Source organism: Salmo salar, chromosome 20, assembly GCF_965601325.2.
Source record: "Salmo salar chromosome 20, fSalSal1, whole genome shotgun sequence".
In the NCBI taxonomy this organism is placed as follows: Eukaryota; Metazoa; Chordata; class Actinopteri; order Salmoniformes; family Salmonidae; genus Salmo; species Salmo salar.
This window is the reverse complement of record NC_138310.1, coordinates 21409753-21428030: the sequence shown is the minus strand read 5'-3', so window position 1 is coordinate 21428030 and position 18278 is coordinate 21409753. Positions and strand designations below refer to the sequence as shown.

Below are 18278 nucleotides of genomic sequence, written 5' to 3'. Positions count from 1 at the left end.
CTTGAAGGTACCTTGGCGACAACCCTGTCGATGTGGATGGGGGCGTGCTCTGCCCTCTTTCTCCTATAGTCCATGATCAGCTCCTTGGTCTTACTGATGTTGAGGGAGAGGTTATTGTCCTGGCACCACACTGCTAAGTCTCTGACCTCCTCCCTGTAGACTGAGTCATCGGCGTCGGTGATCCGGCCTACCACCGTCGTGTCGTCAGCAAACTTCAAGATGGTGTTGGAGTGCGTGGCCATGCAGTTGTGGGTAAACAGGGAGTACAGGAGGGGACTAAGCACACAAAGTCAAATGCAAGCACAAAGCTAATCTGATGAGTTCTCTATCATTTATTCTTTAAGATCTTCTTTAATTCTGCACACCATATGTACAAGCACAAAAAAGAGAGATTTACTTTAATTAAATAATCTTAGTATATTGCACAAAAACACTGAAACACAAACAAATCATAAATGTTTCAGTCAAGTATCAAAACAAGATGTGCCCGATTTAAAAGAGGGTCTCTATCCCACATTAAAACAGATTTTGCCAGTTTAATCTGGCATTACATTGAAATGGGGGACACCATTACAGCCTTCTGCCATTCTTGTGGGTGAAGCAGTGAAGTACTCCAACCCCCAGATTATTAAAGGGACAGCACTCTCACTAAGCAGCTGTTTTAAATCGGAAGATCCGTTGCAGTCTATTGTCAAACAGAGGCAAAAAATATCTTAATATCCAGATAGCTACATAAACACTCACAGTACTTACTGACACTATAGGAAACTGAGAGACAAAGTCCATGAAATCCCCAAAGTAGTGTGACATTAGACAGCCCCTACAGGGGGTCTAGTAAATTATGACATTTTAAGATGGATTAGCCCTAACAAACGATTTTGCATCCACAAATATTTTCCCCAAAACGGGTTTGATAAACAATGAACGAATACCATCACATGGGGAAAACAAGAAAATGAGGTCAACCCAGCTCAATTCAATCATGAACACCAAAATGCTTCAACTAAAATTACAAACGACAAATGAAGTGCCACTTTTGATTTCATGGGAACTTCTCATAGACTATAAATACCTGGAGCTACACCAGATCATCTAAAGGTCATCCAAGCCACAGAGTTGGTCAGTTACATGGAATGTAAATTGAAGGTCCTGTTCCAGCATGGACAGGTTCCTACATCTGGTGTATTGTCCTCGAGCAAGGAAAAGGTTACACTTCAGAAAGAGGACCATGACTCTAGACATATTTGTGACAGCAGCAATGGTACCAGAAAAATATCCCCACAGACTTAAAAGGACATACAAGTTTAGCTTCTAGGAGCTGAAGGGGTATTATCAACAAAGCCACATCTTCACATTGACTGGGGCTAGCTAATGTTTAATGTTAATCATTGTTTAATTGTTTTCCAAAAGCACTAACAACATACTGTAAAGGATACAAAAAACGTTTATATTCTAAACAGGGGACAGAAATACTTTTCAACGATTTCATGTGAACTATAGATAAGCAATTAGAAATTTCCAGAGATTGACATAGCCCTTTCCTGCAGTCAAATTACCAAATTGCCCTCTGGTGGCCTCATTGGTGGAATGTTAATATTTTTAACAATTTCATAATTAATAAACATGATATATTTTTTTAACACCGGTGTTCCTATGTCAAATGGTTTTGTTATATTTTAATCTTCTATGATGTATATAAAGTCTCATATTGGGATGCAAACTCAAAATGGAATACATTTCAACTCTATATCTGACATGGTAGGTGTCTTCCATAACCGTGTGTGAGGTGTATACTTTTGTTTCAAAGTAGATTTGTTTAAAACCTCTCTGGGCTAGGCGGGACGAAATCGCATATAATGTCACAAAAACCCAGAAGACAGCTAAATGCAGCACTAACCTTTGATGATCTTCATCAGATGACACACCTAGGACATTATGTTATACAATACATGCATGTTTTGTTCAATCAAGTTCATATTTATATCAAAAAACTGCTTTTTACATTAGCATGTGACGTTCAGAACTAGCATACCCCCCGCAAACCTCCGGTGAATTTACTAAATTACTCACGATAAACGTTCACAAAAAACATAACAATTATTTTAAGAATTATAGATAAAGAACTCCTTTGTGCAATCGAGGTTTCCGATTTTAAAATAGCTTTTCGGTGAAAGCACATTTTGCAATATTCTGAGTACATAGCCCAGCCATCACGGCTAGCTATTTAGACACCCACCAAGTTTAGCCCTGACCAAACTCCGATTTACTATTACAAAAGTTTGATTACCTTTGGTGTTCTTCGTCAGAATGCACTCCCAGGACTGCTACTTCAATAACAAATGTTGGTTTGGTCCAAAATAATCCATCGTTATATACAAATAGCGGCGTTTTGTTCGTGCGTTCAAGACACTATCCGAAGTGTAAATAAGGGTCACTAGCATGGCGCAATTCGTGACAAAAGAATTCTAAATATTCCATTACCGTACTTCGAAACATGTCAACCGCTGTTTAAAATCCATTTTTATGCCATTTTTCTCATAAAAAAGCGATAATATTCCGACTGGGAATCTGCGTTTAGGTAAACAGACGAAAGAAAACAAGGCATGGGGTCGACGCGGGCACGCGCCTGAGTCTCACAGTACTGTAACCAGCCACTACCAAAACGCGCTACTTTTTTTCAGCCAGAGCCTGCAAAGCCACGATTCAGCTTTTTGCCGCCTTCTGAGAGCCCATGGGAGCCGTAGGAAGTGTCACGTAACAGCAGAGATCCTCTGTAATGAATAGAGATAATCAAGAAGGGCAAGAAATTGTCAGACAGGCCATTTCCTGCATGGAATATTCTCAGGTTTTGGCCTGCCATATGAGTTCTGTTATACTCACAGACACCATTCAAACAGTTTTAGAAACTTTAGGGTGTTTTCTATCCAAAGCCAATAATTATATGCATATTCTAGTTACTGGGCAGGAGTAGTAACCAGATTAAATCGGGTACGTTTTTTATCCAGCCGTGTCAATACTGCCCCCTAGCCCTAACAGGTTAAGACTACCAAGAAACACTCTGCGTGACCCTGATTTAGCCCACTGCATAAAAGGTTAAGAGGTAGCTCTACTTAATAAGGTGTGAGGACAGTGGCCTTTTTAAAAGCAGATTTACTTAAGCTTTTCCCAGCAGCAGTTTTGTGCTTGGATAGCATACGGTGTCTTGTCAGGTCAGATAGGCTAAGCCTCGGTCAAAATGGCATCGTGTGTGGGTGGTATTTATTCTGAGGGATTATCCTACTCATACTACTTTGCAGACTATTTTTCACTCCCTCAGGCAAAATTGAAATCATTAAGCCCCAGTAGCATGTACACTATTATTACAATACATTATCTAACAACCCATGACATAATATAACTTCTTAACATTCAGAAGTGTGTTTAAAGCTGTCTATGAGCAGCCAAACCCAGACGTGAAGGGTCCATCCATGGTCCAGTGGTTGAACACGGTGAGTTTAATGGAGTTCACTGACAGTAAATTTGGGGATTCTTGTGTATTTTCAGCAAACTTGCCTTTTTCCCGGTATGGCAGATTTCCTCTGACAAACAACAGCGATGGTGCCATCTGCTCCAGCGTCCAGAGTGATATCCCACAGCAACGAGTTACTCGGTGTTGCTGCTCGAAACGACACTCCCTTCTTTACAATCGCTCTGTGAATGAAGACGAGAAAAATGTATAAGACAAATACCGCCAACTCTAAATTGTACACCTAGCAGTAAGTCCATCTCCACTGGACCTAGCTAGTATGATGTTGGCCTCCCATAGCTTGGGGCCATGAAATTATTCATTCCTAAGCCCTTCGGTCAATCAAAGACCACTTTGCTCATAGCAAATCCCTATCATTTAAGAGGCTTGAGCAAACCCCATAGGATAGGTTTCAATAGCCAGAGGAAAAATGCATTTTGAGTGTTTAGTATTCCTTATATACTATGGGCATCTTTGGTCCTGTCTCGTACACAAATTATTCGTAGTGTACTAATGGCTTGTTGGCCTGCTGGCCTCTCATTTGTAAATGATAAGCATTATCTAATGCAGCTGAACACAGAGTACAACAACAGAGAGCTGAATGCTAATTGAAAATATTACCCTGCTATTAATGGCTAGTGTAAAAGGTCCTACCGGGAGTTAGCGTAGCGTATGAGTGGAGAGAGGTCAGATATATACATGAAAACATCCATGGTGTTGTACTGGAGAGGCATCCTAATTTCCATCCTCTGCCAATGTACAGGATAACAACACTGCACTCGTTGATCTCGTCTTTCTTTAGAGCCACTCAAAGTATTTTTCAAATACAATTCTTCCAGCTTAATGTTCTATAAAAACGGAGCACCACCAAGTTGTTTCTTCATAAAAATATTCCTAATAGTGCGTAACATCGTCCGTGTAGTATTATCATGTGCATGCATGTCATGTGTAGCCTAATGCTGCTCATGGGTTTATCCCTGACTCTTTCAGACATACATTCTGGCAGTTAAACAACAGTGAGCACATTATGTGTCTCTGGGGGGAGGTAATCTACGATATGAGCATCCATCTGATCCTCTCTACTCCCCCTCCTGTGGGACATTCAAGGTCATATGGACAGATGCTATACTCATGCTACTGCCATGCGTATGTACTCATCCCATTTAAAAACACATTTGTTTTAGTTAATGTTATTTGCCTATGTGTGTAGTTGTGGGTGTTTTGTAAGTGTGCATGTGTGGTGTGTGTTTGTATATGTGTGCTTGAACATCTGCACATACAGCTCTTCCAAGATGTAATCAGGAGTACTGGTTTGAAGGCTCAAGGGAGCACTAATCTTGGCATGGAGGTTGCTGAAATCGTCCTGTGATGCTGCCACATGGCGCACAGAAATGACCCAATGCCTTCGGCTCTCCCTCTGTCTCCTCTCCCTCTCGCTCTCTCCTTCTCTCTCTCCTCTCTCTCCTCTCGCTCCTTCTCTCTCTCAACATGAGGGGACATACTTGTGGCACGTGTGAGACAGGGACTCAGACATTTCAGTAAGATTTCACTGATCCTGCCATGTTACTGCTACAATCTCTATCCGACAAAAGTGCTAACAGTACTTACTAGGCTGGCAAAGGAAAGTTTGGCGATCACAGGAGAATTACACATCCCCAAAGGGGCTGGATGGATGTAAATCAGGAAATATCTTGGGATAATCTAAAAAGAGTTGCAAGCAGTAGAAATGTCAATTCCGGGCAGTACAGTAGTACAGGCTGATGGTGGAGTAACTAACACAGTGCTCAACGTCCTGTTGTGTGTGTGTGTGTGTGTGTGTGTGTGTGTGTGTGTGTGTGTGTGTGTGTGTGTGTGTGTGTGTGTGTGTGTGTGTGTGTGTGTGTGTGTGTGTGTGTGTGTGTGTGTGTGTGTGTGTGTGTGTGTGTGTGTGAAGGTGACCTGCTTCTCTCTGTACTGTTCATCCATTAGAGTAAGTGGCACAGAGCTGACAGGAAGGGGCCCTCACTATATTGTTAGCAACAACCAGCAGGTTCCCAGGGGGAAAGCAGGAGCAAATGCACAGGAGACGGACAGGCTCTGAGGGGAGCAGGACTGACAGGCTCTGAGGGGAGAACGGGAGTGGAGCAGCAGTCACAGATTAACAGTGGGACAGGGACTGTGAGTGGGGGTGGAGGTGACTGGGTAGAAGGGGACATGCCTGTCACCACCCATCTCTCCTGACCACAACAACACTCCTGGAGCCAGGATGACAGGTAACCTTGAGGCCTCTACAACCTCTGTGATAAAGGTATAGTAATATACCAACAGTACCAGGAGATGTTATAAAAGCTATAATATCCTGTCTTCACATGAACTTCCATTAGTTTAGCAGTTACTATAGGGGCAGGTCACAGCATAATCCTTATTCTGACTCATAAGGATTTGCTGGGGTCATAGTGGTAAACAGAACAATGCTATTATTTTCCATCAATGAATTGGCATCTATAATGAAAAAAGGTGTAACCCTGATGACACGCTTCTTGTAATAAGTAATGAGAAAATATCTGAGAACAGTTAATCTGGTAATGGCATTCTAAATAAACCCACTCATGCTAGTGTTGAGCCTGGTGGTGTAGGGTTTACCTAATCAAAACTAACTGTTACAAGAGTACCTATCTGCCTTTTCTCCCCCAGGCCCTCTGGGATCGAAGGGGGACACCCCACGGTGATGAGAGGGAGGAGGGATTTTTCTTAACAGTGGTTCAGAGCAAGAACCATAGCGGTCAGTGACTGTGCTTAGGCAGTGCTGGCTGTGGAGGCAGGAGGAGGAGGTATCGAGGCACCAGGGCAGGGAAGATGGATTGGCCCAGAGACTGGAGCTGACAGTGTGTGAGAAAAGCAGCTCTCAGGTGCTGCACCTGCCATCCATCTCACTTCTCTCCAGGCAAGGTTTGAGTGTCGAACTAACGTGTATTTTGCATACCGATGCCCCACCACCTGACCACCTCCACCCCACACTGCCACAGGAAGCCATGGCCTCTCTTATTTCTGTCACACACACTCATGGCAGCCCCTGCCCCCTGGCCCGCTCCAGTCAGCAACCCCCTCCCCTGTGCTTGTTTGATCTTCTCTCTAAACCTTATTTATTTCAGTCATAACTGAGTGAGTGAATAATGGCAGACCCTAAAAATCAAGTAAACAGTCTTAAATGTCGATTAGCCTGACTTTAATTCACCATATTAGTGCATTTTCTGTGATAATAAAATACAATTTGTGGACAAGTACCACTATGTTAAAAAAAAACAAAAAGAACAATCATCCAATGTAAAGTGAATGATTGTATCGATGATTGTATGAAGATGAAAAATAATTCCACAGATAATAAAGGGAAAACCAGCCATGTCATGGACCCAGATTATAAAGCGAAAACCAGCCACATCGAGGACACCAACACCTTGCTCGAGGACAAGCTAAACAGCTTCTTCGCCCACTTCGAAGAAAACATAGCGCCGCTGAGGCGGGCCACCGCCGCTCATGAGAACTGACCTTTCATTCTCCCGGGCCGACATGAGTAAGACATTTAAGTGTGTTAACCCTCACAAGGCAGCTGGCCCAGATGGCATCCCTAACCGTGTCCTCAGAGCATGTGCAGACCAGCTGGCTGGAGTGTTTATGGACATATTCAATCTCTCCCTATCCCAGTCTGTTGTTCCCCGTTGCGTCAAGATGTCCACCATTGTTCCTGTACACAAGAAAGCAAAGGTCACTGAGCTAAATGACAATCGCCCCGTAGCACTCACTTCTGTCATCATGAACTGCTTTGAGAGGCTAGTTAAGGATCACATCACCTCCACCGTACAAAACACCCTTGACCCATTACAATTTGCATACCGCCCCAACAGATCCATGGATGAAGCAATTACCATCGCACTGCACACGGCACTATCCCATCTGGACAAGAGGAATACCTATGTAAGAATGCTGTTCAACAACAACTGCTCCGGGTGCCAATGACGTGGACGTCTATTAAGGCAGACCCCTGCACCTCTCTGATTCAGAGGGGCTGGGTTAAATATGGAAGACACATTATACTTCCCTTCCCCTCATCGACTACAACTCAGCCTTCAACACCACAGTGCCCCCTAAGATTATCACTAAGCTTGGGGCCCTAGTGTGCAACTGGGTCCTGGACTTCCAGACGGGCCGACACCAGGTGGTGAAAGTAGGCAACAACAGGGGGGCCTCAACAGGGGGGCCCCACAAAGGTACGTGCTCTGGCCTCGCCTGCACTCCCTGTTCACCCATGACTGCGTGGCTACGCACGTCTCCAACGCAATCATCGCAGACGACACAACAGTGGTAGGCCTGATTACCAACAACAACGAGACAGCCTGCAGGGAGGAGGTGCGGGCCCTGGCAGTGGTGCCTGGAAAAAAACCTCTCCCTGATCGTGGACTTCAGGAGACAGCAGAGGGAGCATGCCCCCATACACAGGGCCGCAGTGGAGAGGGTAAAAACCTTCAAGTTCCACTGCATGCACATCACTGATAACCTGAAATGGTCTACCCACACAGGCAGTGACGTGTAGAAGGTGCATCAGCGCCACTTCAACCTCAGGAGGCTGAAGAATTTTTGCTTGGTCACCCCCAAACCACGGCCTGTTTACCCCGCTACCACCTACAAGGCGGAGACAGTACAGGTGCTTCAAAGCTGGGACAGAGAGACTGAAAAACAACTTATAGTCACCACTAGCCGCCCTCTGCCCAGTTCACTGCTCTGACCTTTACATACATACATACATACATACATACATACATACATACATACATACATACATACATACATACATACATACATACATACATACATACATACATACATACATACATACATACATACATACATACATACAGTATAGATGGTAACACTTTACTTGACACCCAGCATCATACCATGTCATAAGGGTTAAAATAACTTAATAATTTATGGTCATAGCACTGTCATGACACATTTGTTGAGACCTGTTGTGACATATAGTATACTGTGTTATTTTATGGCTGGTTATGACACGTACATAAGACTGTAAAAACCCACAAAACCCACCATGGTAGTTATTTTATGGCTGGTTATGACACCTACATAAGAGTGTCAAAACACACAAAACCTATTACACAATGATAAACATTCCATTAGTCTGTGTGTCAACAGTATGTTTATGAAATAGATATTTTTATTGACCATGTTAAATTATCATTGTAATTGTGCACACATTGATGTCAGACATTGTCCTACCCCAATGCTCTGTTGCTGATGACTGGGATGAATGCAGGAGTAGATTTCATGAGCAGGACAAGACACCCTCTTTTTGACTGATGACTGATATAAGAGCATGTACGTGATAGGCCTATCTGGCTTATATGATTATGGTGGTCATAATGCTTATTGACGGTGTCATAAACTGTATTTTCTTAGTCCAAGTAAAGTGACATAGGATGGTCATAATGCTTCATGACAGTGTCATAAAGCTTATTTTCTATAAGTTATTTAAAAAATGCTGATAATAGGAAGAATATAATAGACAAACTTTCAAACAAAAGGAAACTTCTTGGCAAGGAAAAAACGAATTTGAATAAATGTGGGTTTTGACACTCTTATGTAGGTGCCATAACCAGCCTTAAAATAGTGCAATATATGTCACAACAGGTGTAAATATGGGTCATGACAGTGTTATGACAATATTATGACAGGTTAGGACAAGTTATGTCAGCTGTTACGACATATTATGACATGGTTATGACCAGGTGTCAAGTAAAGTGTTACTGTATATACTGTATTTTTTTATTTGGGGGATTTGCGTGTATTGTTAGGTATTACTGCACTGTTGGAGCAAGGAAGATAAGATTTTCGCTACACTCGGGATAATATCTGCAAGCTATGTGTACGCAGCAAATAAAATTGTATTTGATTTGATAATACTGCCGTCGGCATAGTCATGAGGCTCCCCATCCTAATTTGACCTGGTTTTGAGGGCAACCCAGTGCCCTATTCCCAGTAAGACCCACTCCATAGGCAGGCCCACCTGTTCAGGGGTTACAATCAGGCCCCTGATCCACTTTTCCTTTACATCTCTGGCTCCGTACAGATGAATCACTGCAGAGACATGGCACAAATACTGAAAACTGTAATACTACAAATGCAATCTCAAACAGATGCAACCTTTCGTTATGCAAGCAAATAACCATCGTTCAGCCAGTCTGATGTTCCGTCATTCATCAATGACATGCTTGTCATACTTATGTGGCAGTTTAGGGAGTTCTTTAGGGCAATGTTAATGCCAGATGGCCACCCAGCAAACAGGAGATGTCATGAGGACATTCAGTGACGTTCCCATTAGGTCTCTTAAGGGTTTTTGCGCAACGTTATCCCACTGACTTTCTGAGAACGTTCTAAGAAGGCTGCGTGATTGTCCCAAGGGAACGTTCTCTAGGGGGCCTTTGTCTTGTTCGCTGTACATTCCCAGGACACCACTGAGGATGTCAGGTAGGGATTAATATTTTCCTGAAAATCTACCAAGTTTCCATAGTGGGAATAATTCATATTTATCCAGAGTCCCGGGAAATACAACAAAATTCGGAAGTGCCCATTTAAAGCCTTTAAAACCAAGGTCACTATGCCAGGGTTCTCCCAAAATAAGATTGATGCTGCTCCACATTGCCTGTTTGTCTGTGCCACTATGTAAAGATTTCACAGCATGTGAAACTGATATTTAGTAATGACAGGAGGGGCGTTGTTGGAGCTGTGTTTCTGGACCTAAGGAGGGCTTTTGATACTGTTAACCATAAGATTATCAGCACAAAATTGCCCAAGTTCAACTTTTCCCCCGATGCCTTGAGATGGATGAAATCATATCTTGAAGGCAGAACTCAGTGTGTCAGAGTGAGCAATGAGCTGTCACCCACTCTTAGCTATGATGTGGGCGTGCCCCAAGGGTCAATACTGGGGCCCCTCCTGTTCAGCCTGTACATTAATGATCTGCCTTCTGTCTGTACTGGGTCTGAAGTTCAAATGTATGGAGATGATACAGTGATATATGTGCATGCAAAGAGCAAACAACAAGCTGCACAAGAATTCACTACTGTAATGGTCCAGGTTACAAAGTGGCTCAGTGACTCGTGTTTGCATCTCAATGTGAAAAGAACTGTCTGCATGTTCTTCTCAAAGAGGGCAACAGATGCTACTGAGCCAGATGTCTACGTGTCAGGGGAGAAGCTCCATGTGGTATCTGATTTTAAGTACCTTGGCATCATACTTGATTCCAACCTCTCTTTTAAAAAGCAGGTGAAAAGGGTAATTTAAATAACCAAATTCAACCTAGCAAATTTCCGATTTATACGAAATTGCTTGATTACAGAGGTAGCAAAACTTTACTTCAAATCTATGATACTCCCCCACTTAACATACTGCTTGACTAGTTGGGCCCAAGCTTGCTGTACAACATTAATAAAACCTATTCAGTCTGTCTACAAACAGGCTCTCAAAGTGGTTGATAGGAAGCCCAATAGCCATCATCACTGTTACATCCTCAGAAAGCATGAGCTCCTGAGTTTGGAAAATCTTGTGCAATACACCGATGCATGTCTTGTATTCAAGATCCTAAATGGCCTGGCTCCCCCTCCACTCAGTATTTTTGTTAAACAGAAAACCCAAACACATGGCAGCAGATCCACAAGGTCTGCCATGAGAGGTGACTGTATAGTTCCCTTAAGGAAAAGTACCTTTAGTCAATCTGCTTTCTCTGTGAGAGCTTCCCATGTCTGGAATACACTGCCATCAGACACACATAACTGCACCACCTATCACACTTTCACATGAAGACATTGCTAAAGGTCAATCAGATTTGTGAACATAATCCCTAGCTGTGTATTGCCGCTTTCCATGTTGTCTGTTGTCTGTAGCTTGTGAGGTGTGGAAACACGCTGTTGCTTTTATGGATTTTGTCTTGTTGCTTTTTGTGCTATGTTGCTCTGTCTGAATGCTATGTCTTGATTGTTTCTATGTTGCTCTGCATGTGCTCACTGCTCATTAATTATCTGTATTGTAATTGTTTTTAATAACCTGCGGTTGTGGACTGCGGTTGAAAATTAGCCGGCTGGCTAAAACCGTCAATTTTACTGAAACGTTGATTAATGTGCACTGTCCCTGTAAAAATAAAAATAAACTCAAACTCAAACTCAGAGTAACTTTTATCGCCAATGACATTGCTGTGAATTGCAAAACAGGCCGTTAATAAATTCTGAGCGTTATCATGTTCCTCAATTAATTCAGCACATTTCATCAGTAGGTCTAGGTTATCTCGACACAGAGCACGCTCAGGACACACAGAGTAAACCTCGAGTAGCACTGTTGAATCATACAAACATTGTAACGGCAGTCAAACAAAAGTCAAATGACCAAAGTTGCAAAGCTTGCTAGATAACCTCGAAAGAATGACAGAATACAGTGCATTTGGTAAGTATTCAGACCGCTTGACTTTTTCCACATTTTGTTACATTACAGCCTTATTCTAAAATTGATAAAATAGTTTTTTCCTCATCAATCTAAACACAATACGCCATAATGACATAGCAACCAAAATTATTTTAAATGTCTGCTAATTCAAAATAAAAAACGAAATATCACATTTACATAAGTATTCAGACCCTTTACTCAGTACTTTGTTGAAGCATCTTTTGGCAGCGATTAAATCCTTGAGTCTTCTTTGGTATGACTCTACAAGCTTGGTACACCTGAATCTGGGGGAGTTTCTTTATTCTTCTCTGCAGATCCTCTCAAGCTTGGTCAGGTTGGATGGGGAGCATTGCTACACAGCTATTTTCACGTCTCTCCAGAGATCGGTTTCAAGTCCGGGCACTGGCTGGGCCACAGGACATTCCAAGACTTGTATTCAAGTTCTGTGTTGTCTTGGCTGTGTGCTTAGGGTCGTTGTCCGGTTGAAATGTGAGTCTTTGCCCCAGTCTGAGGTCCTGAGAATTCTGGAGCCGGTTTTCATCAAGGATCTCTTAGCACTTTGCTCCGTTCATCTTTCCCTCGATCCTGATCCTGAAGTCTCTCAGTCCCTGCCGCTGAAAAACATCCCCACAGCATGATACTGCCACCACCACGCTTCATCATAGGGATGGTGCCTGGTTTCCTCCAGACGTGACGCTTGGCATTCAGGCCAAAGAGTACAATCTTTGTTTCATCAGACCAGAGAATCTTGTTTCTCATGGTCTGAGAGTCCTTTAGGTGCCTTTTGGCAAACTCCAAGTGGGCTGTCATGTGCCTTTTACTGAGGAGTGGCTTCCGTCTGGCCACTCTACCATAAAAGGCCTGATTGGTGGAGTGCTGCAGAGATTGTTGTTCTTCTGGAAGGTTCTTCCATCTCCACAGAGGAACTCTGGAGCTTGGTCATAGTGACCATCGGGTTCTTGGTCACCTCCCTGACCAAGGCCCTTCTCCGCAGATTGCTCCATTTGGCTGGGCGGCCAGCTCTAGGAAGAGTCTTGGGGGTTCCAAACGTCTTCCATTTAAGAATGATGGAGGACCTTCAATGCTGCAGACATTTTTTGGTACCCTTCTCCAGATCTGTGCCTCGACACAATCCTGTATCGGAGCTCTACGGACAATTAATTTGACCTCATGGCTTGGTATTTGCTCTGACATGCACTGTCAACCGTGGGACCTTATATAGACAGGTGTATGCCTTTCCAAGTCATGTCCAATTAATTTAATTTACCACAGGTGGACTCCAGTCAAGTTGTAGAAACATCAAGGATGGTCAATGGAAACAGGATGCACCTGAGCTCAATTTTGAGTCTCATAGTGAAGGGTCTGAATACTTATGTAAATAAGGTATTTCTGTTTTCGCTTTGTCATTATGTGGTATTGCATGTAGAGATTGATGAGGAAAAAAATAATTTAATCCATTTTAGAATAAGACTGTGACGTATGAAAATGTGGAAAAAGTCTAGGGGTCTGAATACTTGCCGAATGCACTGTATCTCCTATTTGGCAAAATTGAGTGACTGATTATACAGATAGCAGATCAGCTCATGAATAATGGGGAGTTGAAGAGAGGAAATTGTTTAAATATCAAGGTATCTTAACTGGGCCAACCCTGTATAAAAAAACAATGTCCATATTTCTACTCTCATATCGTTTGTTGACGTAACACCCTGATCTGTTTCATCTGTCTTTGTGATTGTCTCCACCCCCCTCCAGGTGTCGCCCCTCTTCCCCATTATCCTCTGTGTATTTATACCTGGGTTCTCTGTTTGTCTGTTGCCAGTTCATCTTGTTTGTTTGAGTCAACCAGCATTTTGTGTCTCAGCTCCTGCTTTTTCCAGTCTCTCTCCAGTCTCTCTCCCTCCTGGTTTTGACCTTTGCCAGTCCTGACTCCGAGCCCGCCTGCCTGGCCACTCTGCCTGCCCCTGATCCTGAGCCTGCCTGCCTGCCAACCTGTACCTTTGCCCCCTCTCTGGATTATCGACCTCTGCCTTACCCTGACCCTGAGCCAGCCTGCTGTCCAGTACCATTGGCCCACCTCTGGTTTGCTGACCCCTGCCTGCCTGGACCTGTCTATCGCCTGCCCCTGTTGAGATATTAAACTATTGTTTATTTGACGTGGTCTGTATCTGGGTCTTACCTTCTTACCTGATAATTGATCACACATTCTCTACCAAAGCTCTCATATGGGCAGCAACACGAGACAGAGCAGAGAGGTGGGGTATATTTTATAGCGGTATTTCTGCATGCATAGGTGAGACGTGCTTTGATAATGCAACCAATAGATTACAATATAAAGTTAGGAATTTTCGTGAGACAGGATTTGGAGTTTCAGTGGGATTGGGACGTTAGGAAAATAGCCTAGGCTCTATATAAGTCTATATAAAGCTACTACGTGAGTCAATAGAACAAAGAATACACTTGATTTAGGCTCAAGTATTGCATGCTAAATGTTTATGATCAGTGATAGATGAGCAAACAAATAAATTAGCTACCACTTCCACTTGTCCAGCTAGAGATCAATTAAACAAATATACAGACAGAGATTCAGTGAAACAAAATCACATTGATTGATTATCAGCCAAGTCACAGGTTTTTGGTCGGGAGTAGGACAGGCTAGCAAAATGTTCTTATCAGCTAATATATAAGCAAACTAAAATAAAAATTGTCATTAACACTCACCTCAACTTAGCTAACATTTCCCCAGCCTAATATTTACCAAATATCCAAATGGAGATTCAGTGAAAACAAAAATCTGACATTGATTGCTTTATCTAGACGAGTTCCCCTGTCACGACTTCCGCTGAAGTTGGTCCCTCTCCTTGTTCGGGCGGCGTTCGGCAGTCGACGTCACCGACCTTCTAGCCATCGCCGATCCACTTTTCATTTTCCATTGGTTTTGTCTTCTTCCATCACACCTGGTTCCAATTCCATCAATTACATGTTGTGTATTTAACCCTATGTCCTTGTCCATAATTGTTTGTTGTAGTGCTTGTGCACGACATGCTGGTATTTACCGGGTTTTGTTTGACCCATTTATTGTATTGTTCTGTTGACGGTGGTTTATGGTTATTAAACACAGCCGTTGTAAATCAGTTTCCGCTCTCCTGCGCCTGACTTCTCTGCCGCCAGTAGCATCGCATTACACCCCCATGCTTGTTTCAAAGCAGCACAATGGCGCTGTCCCAATCAAAACTGTGCTGAAATGATCATCTAGGTAACCACACACAACTATTGCTTTAAATTAGTATAGCGATTGGATATGACTTTGGGAGTTTCAGTATAAGCGAGGATTTGATACATGCCTTGTATTGAAATAATGGTGCCGGAGGGGATGGCTGCTGTTTTACGGGCTCCTAACCAATTGTGTATTGTATGTAACTTATTTTGTACATAATGTTGCTGCTACTGTCTCTTATGACCGAAAATAGCTTCTGGATATCAGAACAGCGATTACTCACCTCGAACTGGATGAAGATTTTTTCTTTAATGAGACTGACGCAAAGGATATACTGTTTCTCCCGGACCAGGCCCAAATCCCCATCATTCGCATGAAGAATAGATAAAGATACAGCGGAGATCTGGGTGCCTTGTGAGAATTCGTACCATCTGTTCTATTGACCAATGTGCAATCCATGGAGAATAAACTGGATGAGCTCCGTTTGAGACTATCCTACCGACGAGACATTAAAAACTGTAATATCTTATGTTTCATCGAGTCGTGGCTGAACGATGACACAGATAATATAAAGTTGGCTGGGTTTTCCATGCATCGGCAGGACAGAACAGCTACATCCGGTAAGACGAGGGGTGGTGGTTCGTGTCTATTTGTCAATAACAGCTGGTACATGATGTCTAATATTAAAGAATTCTTGAGGTACTTCTCGCCTGAGGTAGAGTACCTCATGATAAACTGTAGACCACACTATCTACCAAGGGAGTTTATCTATATTTTTCGTAGCCGTCTATTTACCACTGAGACCGGACTCAACAAGCTGTATAAGGTCATAAGCAAACAAGAAATGCTCATCCAGAAGCGGCACCCCTAATGGCCGGGGACTTTAATGCTGGCAAACTTAAATACGTTTTACCTCATTTCTACCAGCATGTGCAACCAGAGGAAAAAAAACTCTAGACAACCTTTACTCCACACACAAAGACGCATACAAAGCTTTACCTCGCCCTCCATTTGGCAAATCTGACCATAATTCTATCCTGCTGATTCCGGCTTACAAGCAAAAAGTAAAGCAGGAAGTACAACTGACTACAGGACTGTTTTGATAGCACAGACTTTTTTATTTAAGTTGAAAGCACTGTTTGTGTGTATGGATGTCCCTAGCATTACCAAAACACAAAGAGCTGTGATTGGATCAGTGGTTCACCTATCAGTGCCTTGATGGACTTAGCAACAGTAAAAAGGGATGATGTGTAATGAAACTAGGGTGCACGTCCCTTTTTTTGTGACCATCAGGTGACGTCCCCGTGACAAACCGGAATTAGACAAAAACCTCCAGTGCAGCATGACACAACATCCCAAGAAAGTCCTGAAAACGTCCTTGGGGACTTCCCCGGGAACAACCGGGAACTAGACAAAACCTCCAGGGGACCATGACATAACGTCCCAAGAACGTCCTAAAAACGTCCCCGGGGACATCCTCGGGACCTACCAGGAACTAGACAAAACCTCCAGGGGATCATGACACAACGTCCTGATGACTTCAGGTGACCATTTCGTGACGTTCCGGGGACATCCTTACAACTCATTGTTTGCAGGACAGGACTAAAAACACATCAAATGGGATGAAAAAGTTGTGTTTGTCACACGGATGAATGATCAGACTTCTTGGCAGTAGTCCACTGACACAGTATCCGGCGTATAGCAAAGCTTATTGGTTTTATTCATGATACTGTCTGTGATTAAAACAAATGTTATCAGAGAGAATTGAATTAACTACAAATGGTGTTTGATCAAATATCCTCACGATTTAATAATTTAATCGTTGCCTAAAAACTGAGGCTGTGATCTGGGGTTTTGCTAACTCAATCTGTACATTAGCCAGCTAATGGAACACAGACTAAACACATTTTCTACAGAAATCTGATTCCCCCTCATGTAATTTACCATGCAGCATACGGAGGTGATGGCACTACATCAATATGAGCAGTAATACATCTGTAACAGAGAATGAAACCTGCAAAAACAATCTAATGGAAAGCTAATGAAACTATCAGGTGTGGTTTGACCATGTTATCACACTCTGACTGGATCTCTGGTCCCCTGGTCACTAGCGATCACCACCACTGGGCTCATTATGTTGACGACTAAGTGGTAAGCCTGACTTAATGGTACACTTGAACAGTGATAAAACAGCCAGACAGCTGCTGAGGCCCAGACCAGAAGAGACACACAGGACCCCTTAATTAACTGGCCGCATGGTGGTGAAGAGGAGGGCTAGAACACCGGCTGTGTGTGTGGGCAGGGAGGTGAACAGTACACAGATACTGAACATACACACAGATGTACTCCTCTGTTTATGAGAGGTAAGGTAATAAGACTTCTTGAGGAGAGGAGATCCTGCCATCAATCCTCATCCTTTGCTCTCCTTGTTGTTATTATGTGGCCATTGACCCCATGAGGCAGAGCGACTGAGGAGAGACTGTGAGTGAGAGGCAATTTCAAATGGATTTAAAGCAACAGTGATTAAGATACATGGGCACTGGGGTGACAGATGAAGAGAGCCAAGGGAAAAGGCTTATTTTCAGCCCCACTGCTTAGGTAAACATAGATTCCAACACAGGGGAGTGGAACAGGAAGAGAGAGACGGCTGCCAACTTGATTTAAATCAATCTCATTCAAATAAGTTGCTACATATTCTAGTACCTTATCGAAATAACTTGAAAACATGAAAACATTTACATTACTAAGACACACAGCAAACACTATGGGATGAGAAGCTACTGTATAGCCTGTTGACGGTGAGAAATCCCAGCTAAAGCATTAAATCAGAACAGTGCATGTGCCTGCCAGTGTGCTCTGGGCATAGCAGCACTGTAAGCGCAGATGGACCTATTGAGGTTGAGGGAGAGACCAGCTCCTTCAGCTAGACATTCCATCTCCACTTAATTTGATATTCTCAAAAAAGGAGGTGAGGTGCATCCATGCAACGCTCACCACTGACTGACTTAATATTGGTCTCCTCCAGGTACCATTCCCATTTGGGTATACGAATGGCTGAACAAAGGATATGCT

The 18278-nt window shown here is 43.1% G+C and overlaps 1 protein-coding gene across 1 annotated transcript in view; it reads right to left on the bottom strand.

The window, feature by feature from the left end:
• Positions 1–2919: 2919 nt before the first annotated feature.
• The window catches only part of LOC123723994 (transmembrane protein 132D), a 34349-nt gene continuing 18990 nt past the window's right edge, over positions 2920–18278 (bottom strand). The window contains exon 3 of the mRNA XM_045703082.2: positions 2920–3690. Within this exon, the coding sequence (XP_045559038.1) occupies positions 3540–3690 (151 nt within the window). The 3' untranslated portion in view covers positions 2920–3539. The remainder of the gene's footprint in view (positions 3691–18278) is intronic.